The sequence below is a fragment of the Gossypium hirsutum genome, chromosome D13 (genome assembly GCF_007990345.1).
Source record: "Gossypium hirsutum isolate 1008001.06 chromosome D13, Gossypium_hirsutum_v2.1, whole genome shotgun sequence".
NCBI classification, from domain to species: Eukaryota; Viridiplantae; Streptophyta; class Magnoliopsida; order Malvales; family Malvaceae; genus Gossypium; species Gossypium hirsutum.
The window spans coordinates 40,493,518-40,515,548 of record NC_053449.1 but is presented as its reverse complement, the minus strand read 5'-3'; the positions used below and the strand labels follow the sequence as shown (position 1 = coordinate 40,515,548).

Sequence of the window (22,031 nt, the reverse complement as noted above, 5' to 3'; positions counted from 1 at the left end):
ATTGATGGATGTTATAAACTGTGCAAAATAAAATTAAAATATAAAAAATATTAAAATAAAACTTCGGTTGAACCTTAAATTCAAGGCATTTTCGATACGGTTAGAAATTCAAATATCATCATATGCATATTTTTTTATTTTTTTAAATAAAAAAATTAATCCAATGATATAACCAATTTTAAATACAAAAGACAGTTTAATATTTTCTTAACTAAATTGATGCCCGATTAATAGAATAGATAGAAATAAATATATGAATATCAAGCAATGCAGGTGACTAGAACAAATGTCTGGCCAAAAAAATAAAACAAATTTGATTTAAAATAATGTGAACAAATAACACCATAAAAGCATAAATCATCCCTTTCCGCAAAAGAAAAAGTTTAAAAAAAAATACAAAATACAAAATCATCATTCCAAACAATAATGATCTTTCTTCTCTCAAGTTACCTATGATGATGCATTATTAGACAATGACATATCAGTAGACACTATAAAATTTTGCTCTTCATACATTTCACATGAGGATGAGACTGACCTGACAGCAGAAGAAAACATTATCCTAAGAAATTGGATGCAGCACATCAATAAGATAAATTAATTTCTGTATCCAACTTGGTAGAATTCAATAAATCTAAAATTAATTTCTGTATCCAACTTGGTAGAATTCAATAAATCTAATCAAACTATGGCTTATGAGCTCAACTACAATTTGTTTTTCTTTAAGTGTTGAAACAACTATTCTTTCAAGTTGGCTTTGCAAAAATAACAAAATCAAAGTTTATGCTTTCCTAAAGAATAACCTCCTCATTCTATGAGCAAAATACCATTTAACAGATTCCACGTCCTAAAGGATTAAGCAAAACATGATTTAACAAATATCAAATTAAAAAAAAAAAGGAGTTGCATATCTTGAGCTAATTCACTAAATATAATAATCTGACCGGTGTCATCCTTTTCCAAAATCATTAGTAGAGGGAGAATTCTCTGTTCACTTAGACCAGCTTCTTCTCAGAACTAGCAGCAGCCACACGTTGGCGCTTCCTCCAAGCTGGGATTTTACCAGGGAATGCCCATCTTAACAACCTCTCCCAAGCATAGCAGCACAGAAACATTAGTAGAGCCCATAGCAAGAGCTTATCCCTCAATCCCACAGGCAAAGGAATCAAGCTCAACCAATCATTCAAATCCCTAAATAGATCAGAAGTTATAACCACAAAGAAACCGGCAGCAGCTCCAAGAGCATACAAGAATGGTTTGTTTTCAGGGATGCTCTGGTTGAAAGGATGACCCATGTAGTTCACTGCAAATGTTGCTACCTGAAGCATCATGCTCACCATGTATGAAACTGTGTTCACTAGATTAGGGTGAAACTCTGATTCTGGCTCAATGCATTCCTCAGGCATGTGTTTCTCAGCCTCTTTCACAGAAGAGATCAAGAATAACAGGTGCATAGCAAACTGTCCCATGAGAGAAAGGAAGACATAGGAGCAGAAAATATTCGGGTGGGGCCGTGCAGCTGAAAGGGTGGGTAGTGGGCGAGCGTGTGAGATAAACAGGAAAAATGCAGCTGTAAATACACCACTAATAGTTGCCTGAACATCACCCAGCTTGACACCATCTAAGTACATCACACTTAAAACATAGGCTGTAGCAAGGCAGTTAAGGCCGAGGATCTTGAACATTTGAAGGGTAGTCACAAGGGTGCTGCGTCCTTGACGAATTATGTCAGTGGTTGGGGCAACTGATGCATGCTTTGCAGTAAATGGTGATGCCATTGAGGCATCCCCCAGTTTGACAATAGGAGCAGAGCGACCATCACCCTCCTCATTCAGCTCATCCATCATCTTCTTCAGCTTCTGTCGATGCTTCTCTGCAGCATTAAGATGCCGGTTACTGGTTGCATTGTTGCTAGATTCTGATCTGGGGACTACCTTTCCTTTTGAAGAGGCTTCTGAATTGCCCGTTGCTTCTACAGTGGGCTTAGATTTCTTTGACTTCAATGCCTTTGTGTTTTCATCTTTAGATGTTCCCGATGAGCTCTCACTTTTAGTTGGAGGCACTGCATTCAATAGAGCAACACCTACATGGGCCTGAAAGAAGAGGTAGAGTATTACATGCCCATGCTTTCCTGCTATCTTAGATTCTGGGAACAATTAACTTTTCTGTTACCTTAAACCAATCTAAAGTAACTAAATATGTAAATGATAAAAATTAAGAAGCAATTCAAATTAACAACTGTATGCATAAAAATTTCTATCACCAAAAACATTGATGAATTGATGTTAATTTTCTTAAAGAACAAACTTATTATTGGATTTAATTAAAAAAACACATGTACACAAAATCAATCTATATTTGTGTAAAAATAGAAAACAAGCAGTACAAGATAATTCATAATAAAATACAGATATAAAATGGTAATATGAAAAATTAAAGCTGTCTTTAGGGGAGAGAAGGAAAAAAAACCTAAGCTCCGTCATGAAAATATATTCATTTTTATTTTCTAATTTTCATTTTCTATTTTTTGATTATTGAAAACAAGAAATAAAAATAGTTTTAAATAATGAAAATATGATAACATGTTTGGCACCTATTTTCCTATAATAGAAATAAAATAAAAAAATTTCCTACATTCATATAGACTTGAACCAAGGTAAAAGATTTGATATTTTAAAAAATTGTTGAAGAAAAATAATATTTTAGTGTTTATACGGGTTTGAACCAAAGCCAATTCATTAATTAAATTTAAAGTTAAAATCTTTGTTTTCAACTTTATCAATTTTACAAAGCAGATCGTATCAACTACTTGAGGCTTAATTGAGACGAACTCTCTGAGTTTTTCCCCCTCCATTTTTGGGTTAATAGTAGATCGACAAGTGATGGCAGTTGATACATTGTGCTAAATACGGATGGAAAAATAAGTTCACAAACCTGAAAGGCCTTAAACATAATGGCTGCGCAATAAACCTGTTAAATAATATAGCCTACATATATAGGTAAAATGAGATACCAATTAAAACTCCTTGAGTAAAATATTACCTGCTTAAGAGCTCCAACATCATTGGTCCCGTCGCCACACATTAAAGTCAACCTTCCCACTGTCTTGAAAGTGGTCATGATCAGTTCTTTCTGTTCCGGAGCAACTCTTGCAAAAACCTACAATGACATTGTGGTGCCAATAACTTAGACAGAGTTATGCAGAAAACCAAAAACAAATGGATGGTAGAGTTGCAACCTTAACAAAAGGAATGACTCTTAGAACAGCAGAAGTCTGTTGTAACATTTCAAAGCAGTCTCCTCCAATACAAAGATCATGAGTCTCAGATAAAGCTTCAACCTCGTTCTCACTGATATCAGGTAAAACCCTTTGATCAGTCAAGTTAGCCAGAAGAATGAAAAGTTGATGAGTACAACACACCTAATCAGCAGATCAATATGACTAGTTCCGGAAAAGAAAATGTATGATCGAAACTTGATACACATGCCCAAAAAAAGAACCTAGATATATATGGAAGAACCAAGATTTATGCTCGGTGAGTTTATCAGAACTTAAATCCACTAAAAGCCTACTAGGAAATTATATGTCAGAAAATAGAGTTGATAGTAACCAGAGAAACATAACCTGTAGGGAATCCTCTCTGTTTCATCCGGTGATACCCACTCATATCCTTTACTATTCTTCACAGCAACAAGAATCAATGCTGGTTTTGATACAATATTAACTTGGCCAGCAACATGGCAAGCTGTTAAGGCTTGGTCACCAGTTATCATCACCTAAATTAAGAAAATTTATTTTCAGATAGAAACAAAGTCCCTGATCTAGGACTTCACCACTTAAAGAAGGAAGGTGACATGGTAATGCATAAAGAACACGCTTGCAAGTATTTTCCACTAACCCTAAAAACCTAACAGCGATATGTTACAAAAAAATGGAACAAAGTATTTTTCAAAGGAAAACGTGTTTGATAGGAAGACCAAATGGAAGATGGACAAGGGGGCCCATAACCCAATCTAGCCAAGTTTTGGTGATATGATCTGGCACAGTTACCTTTTGGAGGTCTACAAACATATATGTATTCATCATTGACTTCACATCATTAAGGTACTTCAGAAATTAATTCTTTCCTTTTTATATACATGCAACTTAATGCAAATTGGCAACAAAATTGTATATCGTGGTAAAAGGGATCTAAATGTTGATGTAGGCATTACTGATACAAACCAAAAGGATCTAAAGATTTCATCTTCTTTCCTACTAATCTTCTACCCTAGCAAGCAAGAAAAAGAAATCTTTTCCCTTTCCATTTATTGATCTATTTATCCTACCAATTACCAAATACACAAGCCGACTTTTCAAAAGTCATCAAAAGCCCTATAGCAAAGTGACTTAAATGATTTCAAAATTCCATAACATGTTTGCATTCCAGCAAATACTTCTTACAAACTCTGAAACCTCAAGCCAAAAATCTAATAAGCAACTTACATGTTGCATAAATGGAGGTACAAATGAACTTGTGTGTGCATAAAAAATCTATAACATGTTTGCATCCAGTAAATACTTCTTACATACTCTGAAACCTCAAACCAATACTCTAATAAGGAACTTAAATGTTCCATATATGGAAGTATAAATGACCTTGTATGGACACAAAATTTTTCAAAAATCCTATAGCAAAGTGACTTAAATGATCGCAATAAAAGAATTTCCAATATTTACAATTTGCAAAACCAATCACTTTTCTTACCACATCTTTAATAGTGGAAGAACACCACAACATTTACGGAGATATGTCCGGAAGATAATGCTACTTACCAAATCATGTGAAGAATTCTTTAATTCAGATAGAACAGTGGAAGAGTCTGCTCTAATAGGACAGTTAAATACCTGAAAATGAAGTTTCGAGAAGTTGAGTGAAAATAAGGTAACTAGTATTAGAAAATTGATCTAAACATCTAAACGGGGCAAATGTGTCCAGCAAATAAACCAAAAAAAAAACCATACAAAGATGAAAGAGTTCATTGCTTAATGCTTACCGCAAAACCAGCAAATGTAAGGCCACACTCTACAGTATCTCTCTCCATGCTTCTAGCTTCACTAACCTGCAGAAGACATAACAAAATACCTAAACACTTGAGGTCTGAAGGTCATAAAATTTACAAGAAAAAGGAAGAAGTCAAAAGAGCAAGTGATTGTGAAATGTAATGCATTCAAAGCAACTTATGATCTTAAATAATATATTGATAAGCTTCATTCTTTCCTACTTATGGTTTTATCCTCAGGAAGACGGTGTCTAAACAATTTTAATGGTCAAGGTCTCTTGTCTAGATTTGAGATCATCTAATAAAGTCCTCAGATATAAAATGAGAGAACTAATCCCAAGTAAAAACTAGTTTCAAATCATCTAAAAACTAATTAAGTGTTGCAAGAGTTCAGCACCAGAGTGAGCCACTGGCCAAGTAACTAAGTGGTTAAGACTTAGGAGTATGACCATAACCCGTAAGGAATATAGTCGGTTTGGTTAAAACTAAAAAAGGAGGTTCATGTTATTTTTCATAACCTATCACCAAACAAAAATTCTTTGAAATCTAACTTAAACAACTGAAATGTTTCATTTAATTCAGTCACGGTTTTCATATATGTGAATTGTATTGACATTTTCACTCTAGTTAGAAGAAAAAGAAAACACGTTCATGAAGTTCAAAATTTCAACAAATTCTAACAAATTGATGTTAAGTAAAACTGATAAACTCGAACAAATTGTGATTATGTAAGTAGATTAAGCACATTTAGATATGTGTTTTACTAGTTTCAGATAAATTTTCAGGCCTTTTGGCTTTTCAAATGATCAATTTATCCAGAAACCGATACTCCTAAGATTAATTTCGGTAACTGGCAAGAATAAGATCAGTGATAGATGAATTAACTCAGTTAAGTTGGCAATTGGTTAACCGAATTACACAAGCTGATGCTAGTCAAATCTCTTCACCTTTTTTTCCCTACCCTGAAAAGAGGCCATGTTACCGTGCATGAAACTTGTACAGAATGTTAACAAATGTTAGGAACAAATAACTCTATTACCAACAATTTCAGTTATTTTTTAAAATAAACAGATGTTAGATTTATGGAAATTCTCATAAAAAAAACAGAATTTCCAAAATTGGGCCAGAAGCGCCACCCAGCAATCAGTTATAATCTAATTGAAACAACATTGCTAGCAGTGTTATGGGATTCACAGCTATTGCGCATCTTACTTTGCTTGAGAAAAAGAAACAAAAAAAAGACCAGAGGGGAGGGGGTGTTCAATATTGAATCCAAAGAACACTTACTGTCATATCTGGAAGAGACTTGTAAGCAAGGGCCAGCACACGGGACCCTTGGCGTGTATATTTCTTGTAGGTTTCAACATATGTTGGAGGCAAATCAATGAGTCTATCTTGGATAGTCTCAGGTGCACCCTACAAGCAGAAGTTCACACTAATGAGAAAGTTTATTAAATATTTTCTTCTTTCTAAGGAAGATCCAATTATTACCCATTAACAAGATGGCACACCGTAGAAGAAAGGGAGGAAAAATTGCTTTAACTTTAATATACATAACAAATGTCAGCCCTTAATGGGTAACAGTGCTCCAAATATTCCTAAGGAAAAAAAATTTGTGACAGGTGAGATGCTTCTTATTTGGCATGGAAATGTTTACGGTAGTTTTATTGCATTTCAGGAACCTATAACACCTCAGCTCCATGAACAGGGTATGGTTGGCACTTGGCAAGAAGCTGGTAGCAAAACCATACATCTTTAAAAAAATAAAAATAAAAGACGATAGCTAACAGACCTTGACAAAAGCAAAAAAGTCCTCCTGGACACGAACAACAACTGCCATTCGCTTCAGGTGCGATGCGAAATGGTGCCTCTGCACAATCTGCACAGGATTGCCACTACCTCTGAAGTTCATACGATACAAGAGAAGAGTGTCTTAGACCATAACTTCATAAGGAAACAGCTTCTAAAATAATGATTGATTAAAATCACAAAAAGCAGGAAGAACAAGATGCATTCGTGCATGAAACATAAAGAAACATGCAATATCATAATTGCACCCCACTGACACTGGTTTTATATATTAACATCTAAAGGCATATTGCATTCGTATAATGCATGAAACATAAACAAACATGCAATATCATAATTGTACCCCACTGACACTGGTTTTATATATTAACATCTAAAGGTATATTCTAAATAATATCAACCATTATTCATCAGTCCAGTCAAAAACAATTAACAGTCAACTGCAGGTTCCAAACATAGAACAGTGTTTTGTAAGAAATTTTGGACCACTGACTTAATTACCCAGCAGGTTAGATAAAAATTAACATACATAAACATAGGTAAAATGGAGCTACTAAAATTTGTCAATCCTAATTTTATCAAAGAGACTTAATCCATCGAATCAGATACCATCTAGGAACCGCCACCCTTTATAGCTATTATTTATATAAACTTTAGTGACAGTAACTTTCTCAAATTACACTTATATTTGTTTTTGTTGTTCAGACACAATACATCAAGCTGCTGTTGCACCCAAAAAAAAGCATTTATATGTTGAATTATTGTTAATTCTTCTTTCTTTATCTGAAAAGAGCAGGTCTGAATCAACGTTTCGTAGTCCATCAGATGCCTTCTTTGGTTATCCCAAACTTTCCTTCTACCTTATGATCTGTATATTCTTCTTGACAATTATTTTTATCACCTCTCTGTTCAACTTCCAGACCACATTTACTTCACCGTTAACGATTTGTTGTAAATTTAAGCAACAGTTAACTGGCACACCACCCAAACATGGTACCCCAAAAAGTCCTAAACATATGAATCTGCAAAGCACTACCTTATATTTGGATATTTTCCTTAACTTTATAAACAACATTTACAAGCCTACTTTTTTTTAACCAAATGATGATTTATTTAAAGGAACAACCTTTTTTTCTTCTCTAGAATCAGGAATCCCAATTACTAACATTAGAGTTCCAGTAGCTCAAGTCCATAACTGCAAAATGTAATTTTTGTTACTGTATGAGATGGGATCAGTTCAATCAGCACAGTATCTGCAAACAGCATCCTCACAACCTTAACAAATGAAAAACATATGCAACACTTGCATAAGTTCAGGCATTTTCTAGGATGAAATTTTGTCCTCTTCCATGGTCAGAATTTTTCAGGAATCTCTTTCTTACTATTCCCTCTTTCTTCCCCTAGAAAGGGCAGTACATTAACTTGTGTGAAGTATGAAGAGAATCAAGAATGCATGAAAAGGCATCAAAAGTTAGAAGCCAGCTCAAAATAAACAGTAGAAAGAAATTGCAAACATATAAATTAATAAAAAAAAACAACATTAACTAGTGAGCTTGCAAATTACTTTTTTGGAATAGCCTTCTCATCAGATTTATAACTCCAATCAATTCCTTTTAGTGCAGCCTTCTCAAGAGGATCACCTACCTACAAGCATTTGCAGAACTAAAAGTAACTTACAATTGTAAAATATGCATAACTTTACCAAAATCCTACGAGTAATAGACAACTTAAGGAGAACCCAACATGAGGCTCTCAAAGACATTTAATATGCTCACACTCAAGAGCAGAATACATCAAGACCCAGAATCCTGATGTGAATGAATTACATAGTTCTATGGGGAAAAAAGAAGAAGCTAAAAGTAGATGCACAGGATTGTTATAAATGCCTTGTTTAAAAGTCACAAATTTCATAGACATTCTGGTCTTCTAAATGTTTTAATATGTATTAGATAGGTAATATTGCGCATTCCACAAACTAAATAACCTCTTTGTAACAAAAGAAAAAAACTGTCCCCAAAAACTAAATAAGCAAAACACAAACTAGACATTCAACAAGAAATACTGGATTCTCATCATCTCCAACTATATTTCACAAAACTACTTATCATCAGATACAATGAAAAATCAGCATTCCAAACAGTAATTACAAGAACCTAAAGACAGGGATTACAAGTTTTGCTTATTAAACTCGCGTACCAGCTTGTTGTCTACAAATACCAAGGCATGACAAGAAGCCAAAATCTCAACAGTGCGGGAAGGAACTTTAGTCATATCAGATTCTAATTCTGAACTGTCATTTAACCCAACAACTCCAGAGAATTCCTGGAGAAAAGCAAAGAAAAAGGAATTCATTAAATGAGAATAAATTCTTACAAAAAATCACTTCTAGCTCTATTAGTAGCATACCATATCATCAGATGTCAGTGTTCCAGTTTTATCAAAACAGCATATGTCAACCTGTGGAAAGAAATAGAAGTACTGCAATCAATACAATGTAGAGAAGGATGAAGGTATTGTAAAGCATCAATTACCACAAAATCTAGCCAAAACAAAGAATTGGAGAAGTACAAAAGTATATATATAGCCTGCAACCATGGATGCTAAAGCTACAATCTATCTCCTCTAACTATTTCATGCAAAATTGCCAGGCCTTAGCCCAGAAAAAGAATAGATTGTACAAACCTTTCCAGCAAATGGGATGCGAAAAGGCTCTGTGCAAAATATTCCACGGCGTGCAAGGGCAATTAAGGATGTATTAACAGCTATTGATAATTCCATCGGTAGCTCTGGGGGAATCACAGAAGTAATAATAAGAGAACAACTGAGGAAGAGCTTGTATTTGCTTCTCGTAGGATCTTCCAGCCCCTACACGTAAAAAAGACATCATTATCATGCACCTAGCAAACATGTACACCTAATATAGTCTCCAATACCTCAAGAATTAATTTACCTTTTTAAGTACATAACCAGCAGCAATTATTGCAAATACAACAAGAAATAAGATAAAGAGGCCACTTTCCCAGCTGTTAGCAGTAACCTACAGCATGTAATTGAAAATAAGCTACTTAAAAATAAATACAAGATGGATACAGATAAACAAAAAACTCAAATGTATAATTGAGAAAGCATCAATAAGAAATTACCCTCTCTGTAGAAAACAAAATTGTCCTCATAAGTTTCCCTTGACTTGTTTCAAACCCAGTGCGCAGAACTACAGCCAAACACCCACCATCTGGAGTTCTCAGGGGGAAGCTCTGGCTCCAATTAGAATTATAGAAATATAAATAAAAGGAAAAAACAAATGAGATATGTTAATAAATTTTGGTATAACCTACCTTATCAGCTGTGTGCTGCAATATTTTAGTCCCACCAAACAACATATGATTCTTGTCACGTTTGGCAGATAGCTTCTCCTCAATTCCCCTGCCTGCTATAGACACCTAAGAAAAAATTTTATCTTGTGTAAACTGTTACTGTTCAGATGTCACTCAACAAGGTATTGCTCTTTCAGCTTCAATGAGAGAATGAATCCAGAAAACAACCCCATATGAAGTGCAAGACATACACACCAATTGATCTAATATACAATCTAAAGCTATAGGGAAAGCATTTAAAGGTAAAAGGTAAAAGGCAAAAGTAAGCTTAGGCGATACAAAATTTTCAAGACGAAATAAGTTTACATTACTAACCATAAAAGAGTTATATAGCTAGTTTTACTACAGAAACTTTACATTCAACAATTGAACATCCACAAAAAAGATTTTATACAAGTAAACTTCAAATATCAGATGCCTAAGGAGAGATCATTGTTGAACACTAAAATATGAAACAAGAAAGGAATTAAGAAGAAGAGATCCACCTTCCATTGGGGAGTAGACTCGCCTGTGAGAATGGCTTCATTCACAATAGCACTTCCAGCTAGTATAAGCATGTCTGCTGGAACAGACTTATCTTCTTCATTTTGACCAGATGACCGACCAATGGAGACAACATCTCCAGGCAATAGATCTGTTCCAGAAAGTTTTACCCACCTGCAGCTCCCAATGTTTAAACGATAAATCTACGACTCTGAATAATAACAAATTCCCACACAAAAAGAGAACTATACAAAACAATAAATTCATGTTTATAGAACCGTACTTCCCACATCGATGCACCATTAGAGTCTGGCTGTCCACTCTAACACGTCTTAACTCGCTTAAAGTCTTCAACCGACTTTTTGCCATTGTTGACTCAAACATGAACAGCATGAATAAGGTGAACAAACTGTAATACCAATACTCATCCAGACACCAAAGACCAACACAGAAGACCTACAACAGACAAGATGAAATGCCAAAACGAAACTTGATCATCAAGGAAAAAAGTACTAGACATATTAAAGACAATGAACTAGTAAAAAGGAGAAAACCTGAAAGACAAAAAAGGGCTCCATGCAATGCTCTTTCATTAATTTCTGAAAAGTAGGTTGTGGATATTCGAATCTGCATCAAGAAACACATCCATGTGAACGTGAAACAGTAATATCATCATAAAAAAATTAAAAGATAACCAAAATTGGCATTGTCTATAAATGTTGTTCACGACTGATATGTTTGAAGAATCATAGAAAGTTGGAAGGGGTAAAGTATCGTGCTCTGTAAATTAAATTAGGTAAGAATCAAAACAAAATTAAAACATTAGAGCAAGGAAACATTGACACTCCAAAGAATCCAACGGTAAAACCATTAGTTCATTTCCAAGGGCAGTAGACTACAATCAGAAGGTTACTATCAATAGTCATACATAACCAGGGAAAGTCAAACCAAAACAATTTAAATGGCTAAAGTGAATCTTATTATGATAGCAACATACACATTCCGGCCCCATTTTTCAGTTGCAGCAAGAACTTTAGCATCAGAACCATGGCCAGAACATTTTAGGTAATAGCCAAATGTTTCCTTCGTAGGATAGGGAAGCTTGCAAAAGGTATCCTCCTCCTCAGAATAGATGAAACACTGCTTCCTGAAATCAAAGTAAATCTCCTCCACATCTTTCGCAGATGAAGAACTTGCTATCTATGCAATCAATCAAAGAAAAAGAAAATAAGAAACCAAAGCAGAGGGGAAAAGTAGGAGCACAGGAAGCAAAATCTGAATCGCACAATTTATATGTAATACGAGAGAGTAGAATGGGGGAGAAAGTCTTTAGATCCAAATAAGGGGGCAAAAGAAGAAGGGCAAGCAGAGAGGCAATAATTAAATCACACAGTTTATACAAACAAAAGTCCCAAAAGGAAAAACTTAATGTAAAACCATTTCTGCCATAAATATTTTATATAAAACTAAAATCATGCATTTGGTTCTGCGGAAAAAAGGAAACTACATACTATTGTTATTATTGATAATACTAATACAATTCATTTTTCCCACTGAAATGCACAATTTGATTTTCTACTTACATAGTAAAAAATAAAAAGCAAGAAAAAAAAAGTAAACTACCTAGATAATTAAAATAAAAACAAACATATAAATAAGAAAAACTTGCCTGCTTACGAATATGAAGCGGCACTACCTCTTTCGAACCACAAAACTTCGCCGGAGTAACTTTGCAGACATCAGCAAGGCGAATATTATTAACCTGCTCATACCATTATAGTCCAAAATTCAAAAAGATAAAAAAAAACAGTAAATCAATCCTAAACTTGTAACAGACCGGAATTGCAAAAGAATATGTATTACCTTGCTATATTGAACAAAGCACTTGAAATCAACGGACCATGTGGTGAAAAGCAAGACCAATATGTGTGTGACAGCAAGGCCGCCCAAGACGATGGCTGCATCAACGAAATCTATGCTGGGAACTACCATAGTTAACCAAAGGAGATAGAGCATTGCGAAAGGCCAAACGTCTAATCTCCATGCTGCGTGTTTCTTTCTAAGTAAATCGACTTTGTCCACTACTTTTCCATCAACATGGAACCTCGACATCTCAAATCAACTGCCCTGTTTGGTTACTGATAAAGTGGGCGCAAGAAAACGGGAGGGGGGGCAAAGGATTAGGAAATGAAGAAAACAGATCGATTTGGGAGTCGTTAAAGTAATTATCAATCCGAAAACTTGATAAAGGAAAATTGATTTAAAGGAATTCGTAAAAATACCTGAGAAGAAGAGATCTGAAACCCTAAAATCAAAACGAATTAAAGTTGAAAAGAGACAGGCCAAGGGAAAGAAAGAATATAAGCTTGGGAACATATATTAAAATGAAGCTAAAGGAAAAACAAATTAATATATATGGCTTAATGCCTACTTTGGCACTAAAATATACCTTTTTTACACTTTAGTCCTTTTTTTTTTCCCACTTTAGCCTCCAACGTTTTCAACCATTCACTGAAAAATTGACTTTTTAAAACTTAAAAATCATTGTAACATCCAAAACAAATGCCATGGTAAAAAAAATGTGGAACTACCACATGTATTATAATGACATCATTGTAACATCCACATTAGAAAATTTTTAAAACTTAAAAATCATAAAAAGTTATATACTAAAAATGGTAACTTACGAGCTTTAAGAACTTGCTCAAAATCTCTCCTTGAATAATGTCTGCATTTATGAATTAAGAAAGATACAAAGTTCATGCAAAACAAATGCAATATAAAGTGTCAAGGAACATCACTAGACACGAACAATCGTCCATCCTTAAAACCCCCAAATTTTCTTGCACTTTTTTATGCATGCACAATGGACTCAAAGGATTCAAATCCAAGTTCTCCTCGTAGATCAATCAATAAGGTCAAAGTCGAAGCAACTCAAGCCTAAATTGAACATTTATGTACAAGATTTTGTTTCAAAGAATTTTCAAGACATTCAACTAAAAGAATCTTGTAATTGGAGGACCCTCACCCAAGTAGAGCTTGTTGATGTTTTTCAAGTCTCAAAGATCAATTGACTTGCAACGCAATTTGGGAGGTGATATAGGCATTTCTGTTAAGATGTCTTCTAATCGATGAAAGAGTTGTTTGTTAGTTTTGAAACGTACTTTAAATCACCTCATGTCAACTTCAAGAGCTCAAGATATGGTTGTTTTAGTGAAGACAACATATGTAGGATTTTCTATGCATGAATAAGTTATGAAATTCAAGTTTTATATGTTGGATCAGCTTTTAAAGCATATTGAGTTCAATTTTAAGGCTTTATTTTGATTACATATAATCTAAAGAAGATATTTATCAAGTGTTATATTTTTTGGATTTATTTTTTTTCAAATTTTTAATATTTTAGATTAATAAGAGTTTGACTAGGTCTAAGGAGGTTTATGTTACTTTGCAAAATAATTGACTAAATCTTAAGAGGTTCAGTAATTGCTTAAGGTTCAAGTAGGACTTAAGCATGCTTATAAATAACTAAATATGACCAGCTACCTTAACATGTATTATGCTTGATTTTTATTAATAAAATACTCCAAATGAGATTTTCTTACAAGACTAGTTTCTTATTTCTTTATTGATAAAACTTTTGCTTCAATTTTTAAAGATTGTTGATGAGGTTCATCATAACTTCAACTTGCCTAATTCAAGTAAATTAAGAGGATTGATTAAAGGTTAATATATTCTTTGTTGGTCCATGTCATGCCCAATTCTTCTAAGGATCTGGATTTAAAGAAGAAACGGAGAGCTTATTAAATAGAAATAGAACTTGGCGAGCTCTATTGGGAAATTTAGAATTTTTAATGGCTGATGGGTTATTAGTTAGGTTTCAATTCTAGTTTGGTTAAGATGAAACCGACTGATTTCATAGTGGAAGACATAATGATTGTCGGTGATTAGATCAAAAAGATTTGAAGACCGTGTAGAGGAGTTATATATTTAGGTGAGAAAGGATATTCCTGCTAAAGGAATTTCTCTCACTTCTATTTACAATTCCCTCTCATCTACATCATCTTCTTCAGTTGTTCCGAAGAAGGGGAAATTTTAAGAGGACTCTGCATGAAGCAGTAGTCATGAGATATGAAGTCTGGAAGTAGAGAGTTTGAGGAACTGATAAGCTTTCCTACCTTTCTATACTAATGGAATTTGGGGGAAAGTAAGAGTAAGTATTTCCTAACAAGTTTTTGTAAAATGGGTTCTGGGTTTTAAGGGTTGAATGCCTTTAATTTAATCGATATCTGGTTATCGTGCTTAGCTGCCATGACAATGGAGGCTCTAGAATTTGGAAAAGCTAAGCTGACGAGGAGAAAAAGTTTAGGTGAATTTCTGTGCTTTGCCCCTCGGTGATCGTTGATAATGCACTATGTAACAGTCCAATTTTAGTGGTGTCAGAAATAGTGTTTCAAGACCACAATTTCGATGAGTGAATTATTATTTTAATATTTATTCAATGCCTACAGGATCATTTTAAGGTCGTATTAAAGTTTCGCTAAAAAATTTTGAAGTTTAAATGATTAATTAAGTAAAAAGGACTAAATCGTAAAAGGTGTAAAGTTGAATTCTATTAGTTAAAAGGGCTAAATGGCTATGGAAAGGAACACTAATGGACTTATATGGTAATCATACCATGTTATATGTTAGTGGATGTTTATGGATAGGTTTTAATGAAATTTCAATGGATTTTAAAGGTTAAAATGGTAAATAAGTAATTAGTAAATAAGGTAAAAAGATGATAAAAATGCATCATCTTTCTTCTTTCTTTTTTCTTGTTAAAACCATACAAGCCATAGCCAAAGGAAGAAACTTGGTTCGGCCAAGCTCCTATCTTGCATATCAAGATAAACTACAATTGGACTTAAATAGAGGAAAGGCTAAATATTCGGATTAGTTTACAACTCTACTTCTATGACCAAAGCTATCAAGGTAAGTTCGTATGAATTATGATCATATTAATGTTAGCTAAATTGATTATTTGCTATGTTGTTTTAATATAAATAGACTTGAAATTGTATATGTATTGATGTTTGAATAATTGACGGATAACGAATCTTGTTTGAACCTTAAGAATTCTTAGGATACGAATGACATGTCATTAGGGATTTCATATTTTGGGTGTGGGTCTTGAATGTCCTACCGATGGCTGAGGTCTTACATTTATTATAGATTCTCCACAGCTCATGTGAGTAGCATCGCGTAGCTAACATTCCAACCTACAGCTCGTGTGAGCAAGCCCATTTCATAGCTCGTGTGAACACTATTGAAAAGGAAAGGTTACGATTATATGGAAAGACACACTATGTGTGAGCATTCCCGAGCTTTCGATGTAATTCCAGATAGCTCAACGAGTAAGTAAAAGAATGACATGGTAAATACATAATGGGATATTGAATCATGATCTATGAAAAGGCTAATGAAATAAATGATGTGCATATGGAAATCTACTTACATTATGGTTGAATTCATATGTATCATGGATGAACTTACTAACTTGTGAGTAATGATGCTTGTATAGGTTTTTACTAAGCTTATGGTCTTGGTAATGATATTATGCTTATTCTATAAATTGTGCTAATGAAATTGTCAGATATGTTTGAATTTATACGAGCTTACTAAGCACTAGTTGCTTACGTAGTTACTTTCCTTTGTTTTATAGATTATCGGAAGCCCAATCACTTGGAAGCTTGTCAAGGATTAATCCCATTATCCAGCAACCATTTTGGTAGTTTTCGGGTACATTTTGGAAAAGCTTATAGATGGCATGTATAGGATCTTGTGTATGGTATTTCTTGTATGTGAATGGTTGATTTGGTTTGTATATGTTTTTGAAGTTTATGACGGTTTTGATGAGCTTTAGAAACTTGCCAAGTTAGGTCATTTTGACCATTCTTAAGTGCTTGTATATAAAACTCTTTTGGTAAGTTTGTGATGGCTTGGAAATGGTTATTTGCGATATCATGTGGTAGTTAAATGAACTTGGTTTTGTGCTTGAAATATGGTCAAATTGATTTGTTGGTTAATGATGTTTTGATATACATATGTTGCTCCTTTGAATGACATATTAGTTAGATGAAATAGAATGTTTGAAATGGTATGTTTAAGTGTGTTTGAATGATGTTTAAGTCTCTTGAATATGTGCATAAATAGAATGGTTGGTTAAGTATGGTTTGGCCTTATAATGGCTTGAATTTAGGGTCAATTTATAGATCACACGAATGTGTGACACACACGACCTGGCAACACTATGACGATGGTCTATCAACTCTATGAAGTGACACCGTGACAACAGTTATCGACTGGTCCTTCAGGGCAACACCGTGTAAACGATATATAGGTCATTCGAGGTGACACTGTAACATCCCAAATTTCTTTTAAATAATAATTTGTAGCATTGTATCAAGATTGAGTAATTGACCTAGTGGTAAAGAGTTAGTGAAATTGACCTTGAGACTTGAGTTCAAATCTCTTCCCTTGCAAATTGTTAAATTTTTGTTATTTTTTTCCTTCCCCTATTATTGTGCCGCCCTACCTAGTTAACCTAGGTATAAATACCACATTATTGTTTAATGATTAGTTTACTTTCTTAATTGTTTCACTCTCATAGTCTTCACATTCCCTCTTCTCTTCCTCTCATATTTTCTTTTTCCTTATTCCCACTCGTTGTGCTGCCCTAGGTTTATTATTTTCACTATAGTGTGTGTAACAACCTATTTTTAGTGAAGTCAAAATAGTGGTTTTGGGACCACAAATCTGAGGTTGAATTATTTATTTTATTATTATTTTAATTTATACAGCATGATTGTAGAGTCATATAAAAATTTCGTTAAGAAATTTTATCGTTTGCATGCTTAATTTGATAAAAATGACTAAATCGCGTAAAATGTAAAAGTTGTGTTCTATTAGCTAAAGGTGTCTAATATCTATAGAACTTTAAAGTAGAAGTCCTTATATGATAATTTGACCATAAATGTTAATAGTGGAATATGATGGCTTGGTATAAGTGAAATTTGTAATGTTTTAAAAGGTTATAATTGTAATTTGGTAAATAATGATAAAAACAAAAGAAATAAAATATGCTATCATCTTTTATTCATCATCATCAACCAAAAAATAGGTTTTGGGAAGCCATTTTTTTGCTTAAGCTTTTGGCAACTTCATCTTGCTCTAAGGTAAGTGATTTTTGTCCCGTTTTAAATGATTTCTATGTTTTTGGATTGGTTGTAGCTCTATCTAGCTAGCCCAGGGACTAATTTGTGAAACTGTTAAAGATTGAGGGTTGTACCATGAATGCTCTTGTATGATTCTTGATGCTTTGTGATAGATTATGAGACTTTGTTGTAAGTTAAACAAGTTTTGTAAAGTTATTTTGATTGAAAATGTCAAATAGAGATTAAATTGAGAAAAGTGAAATGTATGTGATGAAATATGTGAATTAATGAAATATTTGGTCTGCTATAAGCTTGTAAGAAATTCGGCTAGCATGGGTGTGGACTAAATTGCATGAATTTGCATTTTTATTAGTTTATGACTAAATTGTAAAGAAGTTAAAAGTTTAGGGGAAAAATATTAATTTTGCCATAACATGATTTTGGATTTAATTGAATAGATTAATGATTAAATGAGTTGAATTTAATTATATAGATCAAGAAATGCGAAGTACGGAATTAGATCGAGGGAAAGATAAAGTTATCGATTAAGCGATAAATTTTCGTCGTACGAGTTCAAGGTAAGTTCGTATGTTAATAAGCTTTGAATTATATATGTGTTTTAATGCTTATTTGATATAATTGCGATGATATGTTACTACGAAAACTCTCGATGAGATATTGGCAAGTGTATGAATCCCGGTTGAACCTTAGGAATAGATAGAATACAAATGACATGTCATTAGGGGTTACCGTGTTTGGGTGCCGGTCTCGCACGTTCTACTGGTGGCTGAGTTTTTCGGCATGTGTTGCGGTTACTCGTCAGCTTGTGTAAGCAGCACTATATAGCTATGTTTTGACCGTCAGCTTGTGTGAGCAGATCTAATGATGACTTGAGAGTGAGCATCTATATGAGATGAGATAGAGGTGGTTTTAACCATGCATGAGCACTTAGTGTACGAGTTACCCGAGTATCCGATAGTATTCCAAATGGTTCAACGGGTACAATGTTGTTACGAGAATATATGAGTTGATTCGAATTAGTACAGGGATGTATGTGAATTGTGGAAGTGGATTATATGTGATTTATGATTACATGGCTAACTTTGTTGATAAATTTGTGTTAGGCTTGTGAGCCTAAATGAGTTGTAATATGCCTAAACTTTACTTACCTAAGTTGTGGTAGAGTGGTAAGTTATATTTCTAGATATACGAACTTACTAAGCTTAATTGCTTACTCTGTGTTCATTTTCGTATTTTATAGTGATTAGGAAGCTCACTCAGTTTGGAAGTTGTCGGAGATCGTGTCGCACTATCAAACTCTCATTTTGGCACTTTTAGGCTTTATGTATATTGGTTATGTAACACCCCTTACCCAAGACTGTTGCCGGAGTCGAGCACGAGGCATTACCTAACTCAACTTACTAGTTCAGAGCATAAAAATTTTCTTTTAAAATTAATTCACTCACGTTCATTCAATATGTCCCTAAAAAGGAATCTCGAAACCCTAAATCATGCAATAGAAACAGTTTGGGTCCAAATCGGGAACATTAATAATTTTTTGAATACTAAAACAAATCAAAACAATTCATTTCACTATTCATAATAAAGTTGTCCACCTGCGTAACAGTTACTAATTTAATTATAACTCAAGTTACAAAACTCAAAATTTAGATCCGTAAATTTTCCCTAAAACTAGAATCATATATCTTCTTACCATAAAATTTTCAGAATTTTTGGTTTAGCCAATTAGTACAGTTTATTCTTTAAAGTCTCCCCTATTTCATTATTCGACAGCTCTAACCCCTATTCACTAAAAATTAATTATCTCATTTTACAGGATTTAGATAACATCATCATTTGTTTCTATTGAAAATAGACTCACTAAGGAATCTATACATATAAATTATAACTTACAATTCTTTCTGTACAATTTTTAATGATTTTCGAAAGTCAGAATAGGGGATTTCAAAAACTATTCTGACCCTGTCTCACTAAAATTTAAATATCTAAAAATATACAACTCTTTTGCTTACTCTATTTCTTTCATATGAAAATAGACTCATTCAGATTTAGTTTCATATCTCACTCAGCTTCTAATTCAATTTCCACCATTTTTGATGATTTTTCAAAATCATGTCAATGCTGCTGTCCAAAAACTGTTTTAGTGGAAAATGTTGATAACTAAGTTTATAACACCTTCACTTTCTTTCAATTAAACCCTATACATACTATATAAACCTTAATATGCACAATAAAATTTACCGAAGTAATTTGGATAGTGTACCCTGATGTGTTGATCCGATCCACCGATTTCACATCAATCTACAAAGAACATTAATCACACAGGAGTAAGCTTCTGTAAGCTTAGTAAGTTCATAGGCATAGAAAATAATTCTTACTGAACATCTTATAACAATTATACAATATATAATTTCACTAATTCTTCCTTTTCTTAATCATTTTAGGAAACAGTTACGGAATTGAGTACTTCGTTTTTTAAAATGCCATAGTATAACTATGGTCTTGCACATAATCACATATCACACACCGAAGCTATAGCACAGCCATGGTCTTACATGGAAGCATATATCACATCGATGCCATATCCTGGATATGGTCTTATACGGAAATCACATATCACATATTGCCATAGTCCAACCATGGTCTTTTCCGTCAATGTGTATGAGTCACTGAACGAAAGTACTCAATCCAATGTTCCACTAAATTAGAACTTTTATTCAAACATTTATATTTTCACAATTATCTCAGTTTAATAACATTCATATAAAATAACATACCATAGCATTCATGAAATTTCAAAGTATAATACAACATTTCCTGCCAACCACAATCTCAAACAATGAATTTACTCAATTGAGCTCAATATCAAATATCAACTTATATTCCAACATTTAGCTTCAATTGCACTTACAAATACTTGTCAAATTAAGGATCGTCTTACGGATTTGAGTACATCGTTTGCCTGGTGCCACGATTTGCTTGAATATTTTACAATGCTATAACTCAGTATGGTTTCCTTCACTGAAATACCATATCTACTTTTCACAAATCAGTATGGTTTTCTTCACTGAAACACCATGCCTACTTTTCACAACTCAGTATGGTTTTCTTCACTGAAACACCATACCTACTTTTCACAACTCAGTATGGTTTTCTTCACTGAAACACCATACCTACTTTTCACAACTCAGTATGGTTTTCTTCACTGAAACACCATATCTACTTTTCACAATTTTCCATGGATTCACCATGGACTTATTCGTCAATTCAACGCTGATTACTGAACGTATGTACTCAATCTTGCATATCCCTTAATTTGAACTAACAATCTCATTTTTTTTCATTTTTGCCATAATCATAATTCAACAACAGTATACGAATTGATACAATCCATCATTCCCACATTAATAATTAATCATAAAAAATTCATCCGTATGAATTTACCTAGGCCAATTTGTAGGATTTGTAAAAGTTCAGAGACTATTTTGATACTTTCTCTTTTCCGCATTTATCTTCAAATTCCCGATCTATAATATAAACTTTTCCATTCATTAGCATTTAACTCAATACTAATTCTCTTCACAATTTATGCCCTTCAATTTTCAAAATTACACTTTTACCTCAAAACTTACAATTTTTATAATCTAGTCCCTACATAATTAACACTTTAATTGAACTAATTTTTTCCTCAAATAATACTTTATCTAATAATTTTAGGCTATTATACAGCCTTTGGTATTCAGAATTTCAGTACAAAACCCCAATTCCTAGCTTTTTACAATTAAGTCCTAAAAATCATTTTCTACTAAAATCACTTAATAAAATCATAATATAATAAAATTAAAGCTTCAAATCTATGATAATTCATCATAAAATTCCAGTCCTCACTCATGGTAACTTTCAAAATCATTCATAGAATCAAAAAAAATGAATTCAATAGTTGGACTTAATTGTAAAAGTCACAAAACATGAAAAATTACAAAGAAAAAGCAAGAATTGAACTTACATGATGAAAAATATGAAAAACCAGCTTGAAAACTCTCTCCTATGGCGTTTTGGCTGAAGAAAAATGATGATATCTCTTGATTTTTCAATTTTGTCTTTA

The 22,031-nt window shown here is 33.4% G+C and overlaps 1 protein-coding gene across 1 annotated transcript; it reads right to left on the bottom strand.

The window, feature by feature from the left end:
• Positions 1-715: 715 nt before the first annotated feature.
• On the bottom strand, positions 716-13,112 carry LOC107919948 (probable manganese-transporting ATPase PDR2). The gene is made up of 22 exons (XM_016849397.2): positions 12,992-13,112; positions 12,573-12,847; positions 12,379-12,471; positions 11,707-11,909; positions 11,264-11,336; positions 10,993-11,165; positions 10,712-10,883; positions 10,188-10,292; positions 9,996-10,106; positions 9,803-9,889; positions 9,535-9,717; positions 9,259-9,309; positions 9,049-9,174; positions 8,417-8,496; positions 6,836-6,944; positions 6,331-6,459; positions 5,038-5,103; positions 4,817-4,888; positions 3,626-3,777; positions 3,239-3,350; positions 3,043-3,159; positions 716-2,093 (listed from the first exon to the last, which is right to left on the bottom strand). The coding sequence occupies exons 2-22, from the start codon at positions 12,819-12,821 to the stop codon at positions 996-998; spliced, it is 3,561 nt and encodes a 1,186-aa protein (XP_016704886.1). The 5' UTR covers positions 12,822-12,847; positions 12,992-13,112; the 3' UTR covers positions 716-995.
• Between the last annotated feature and the right edge of the window lie 8,919 nt (positions 13,113-22,031).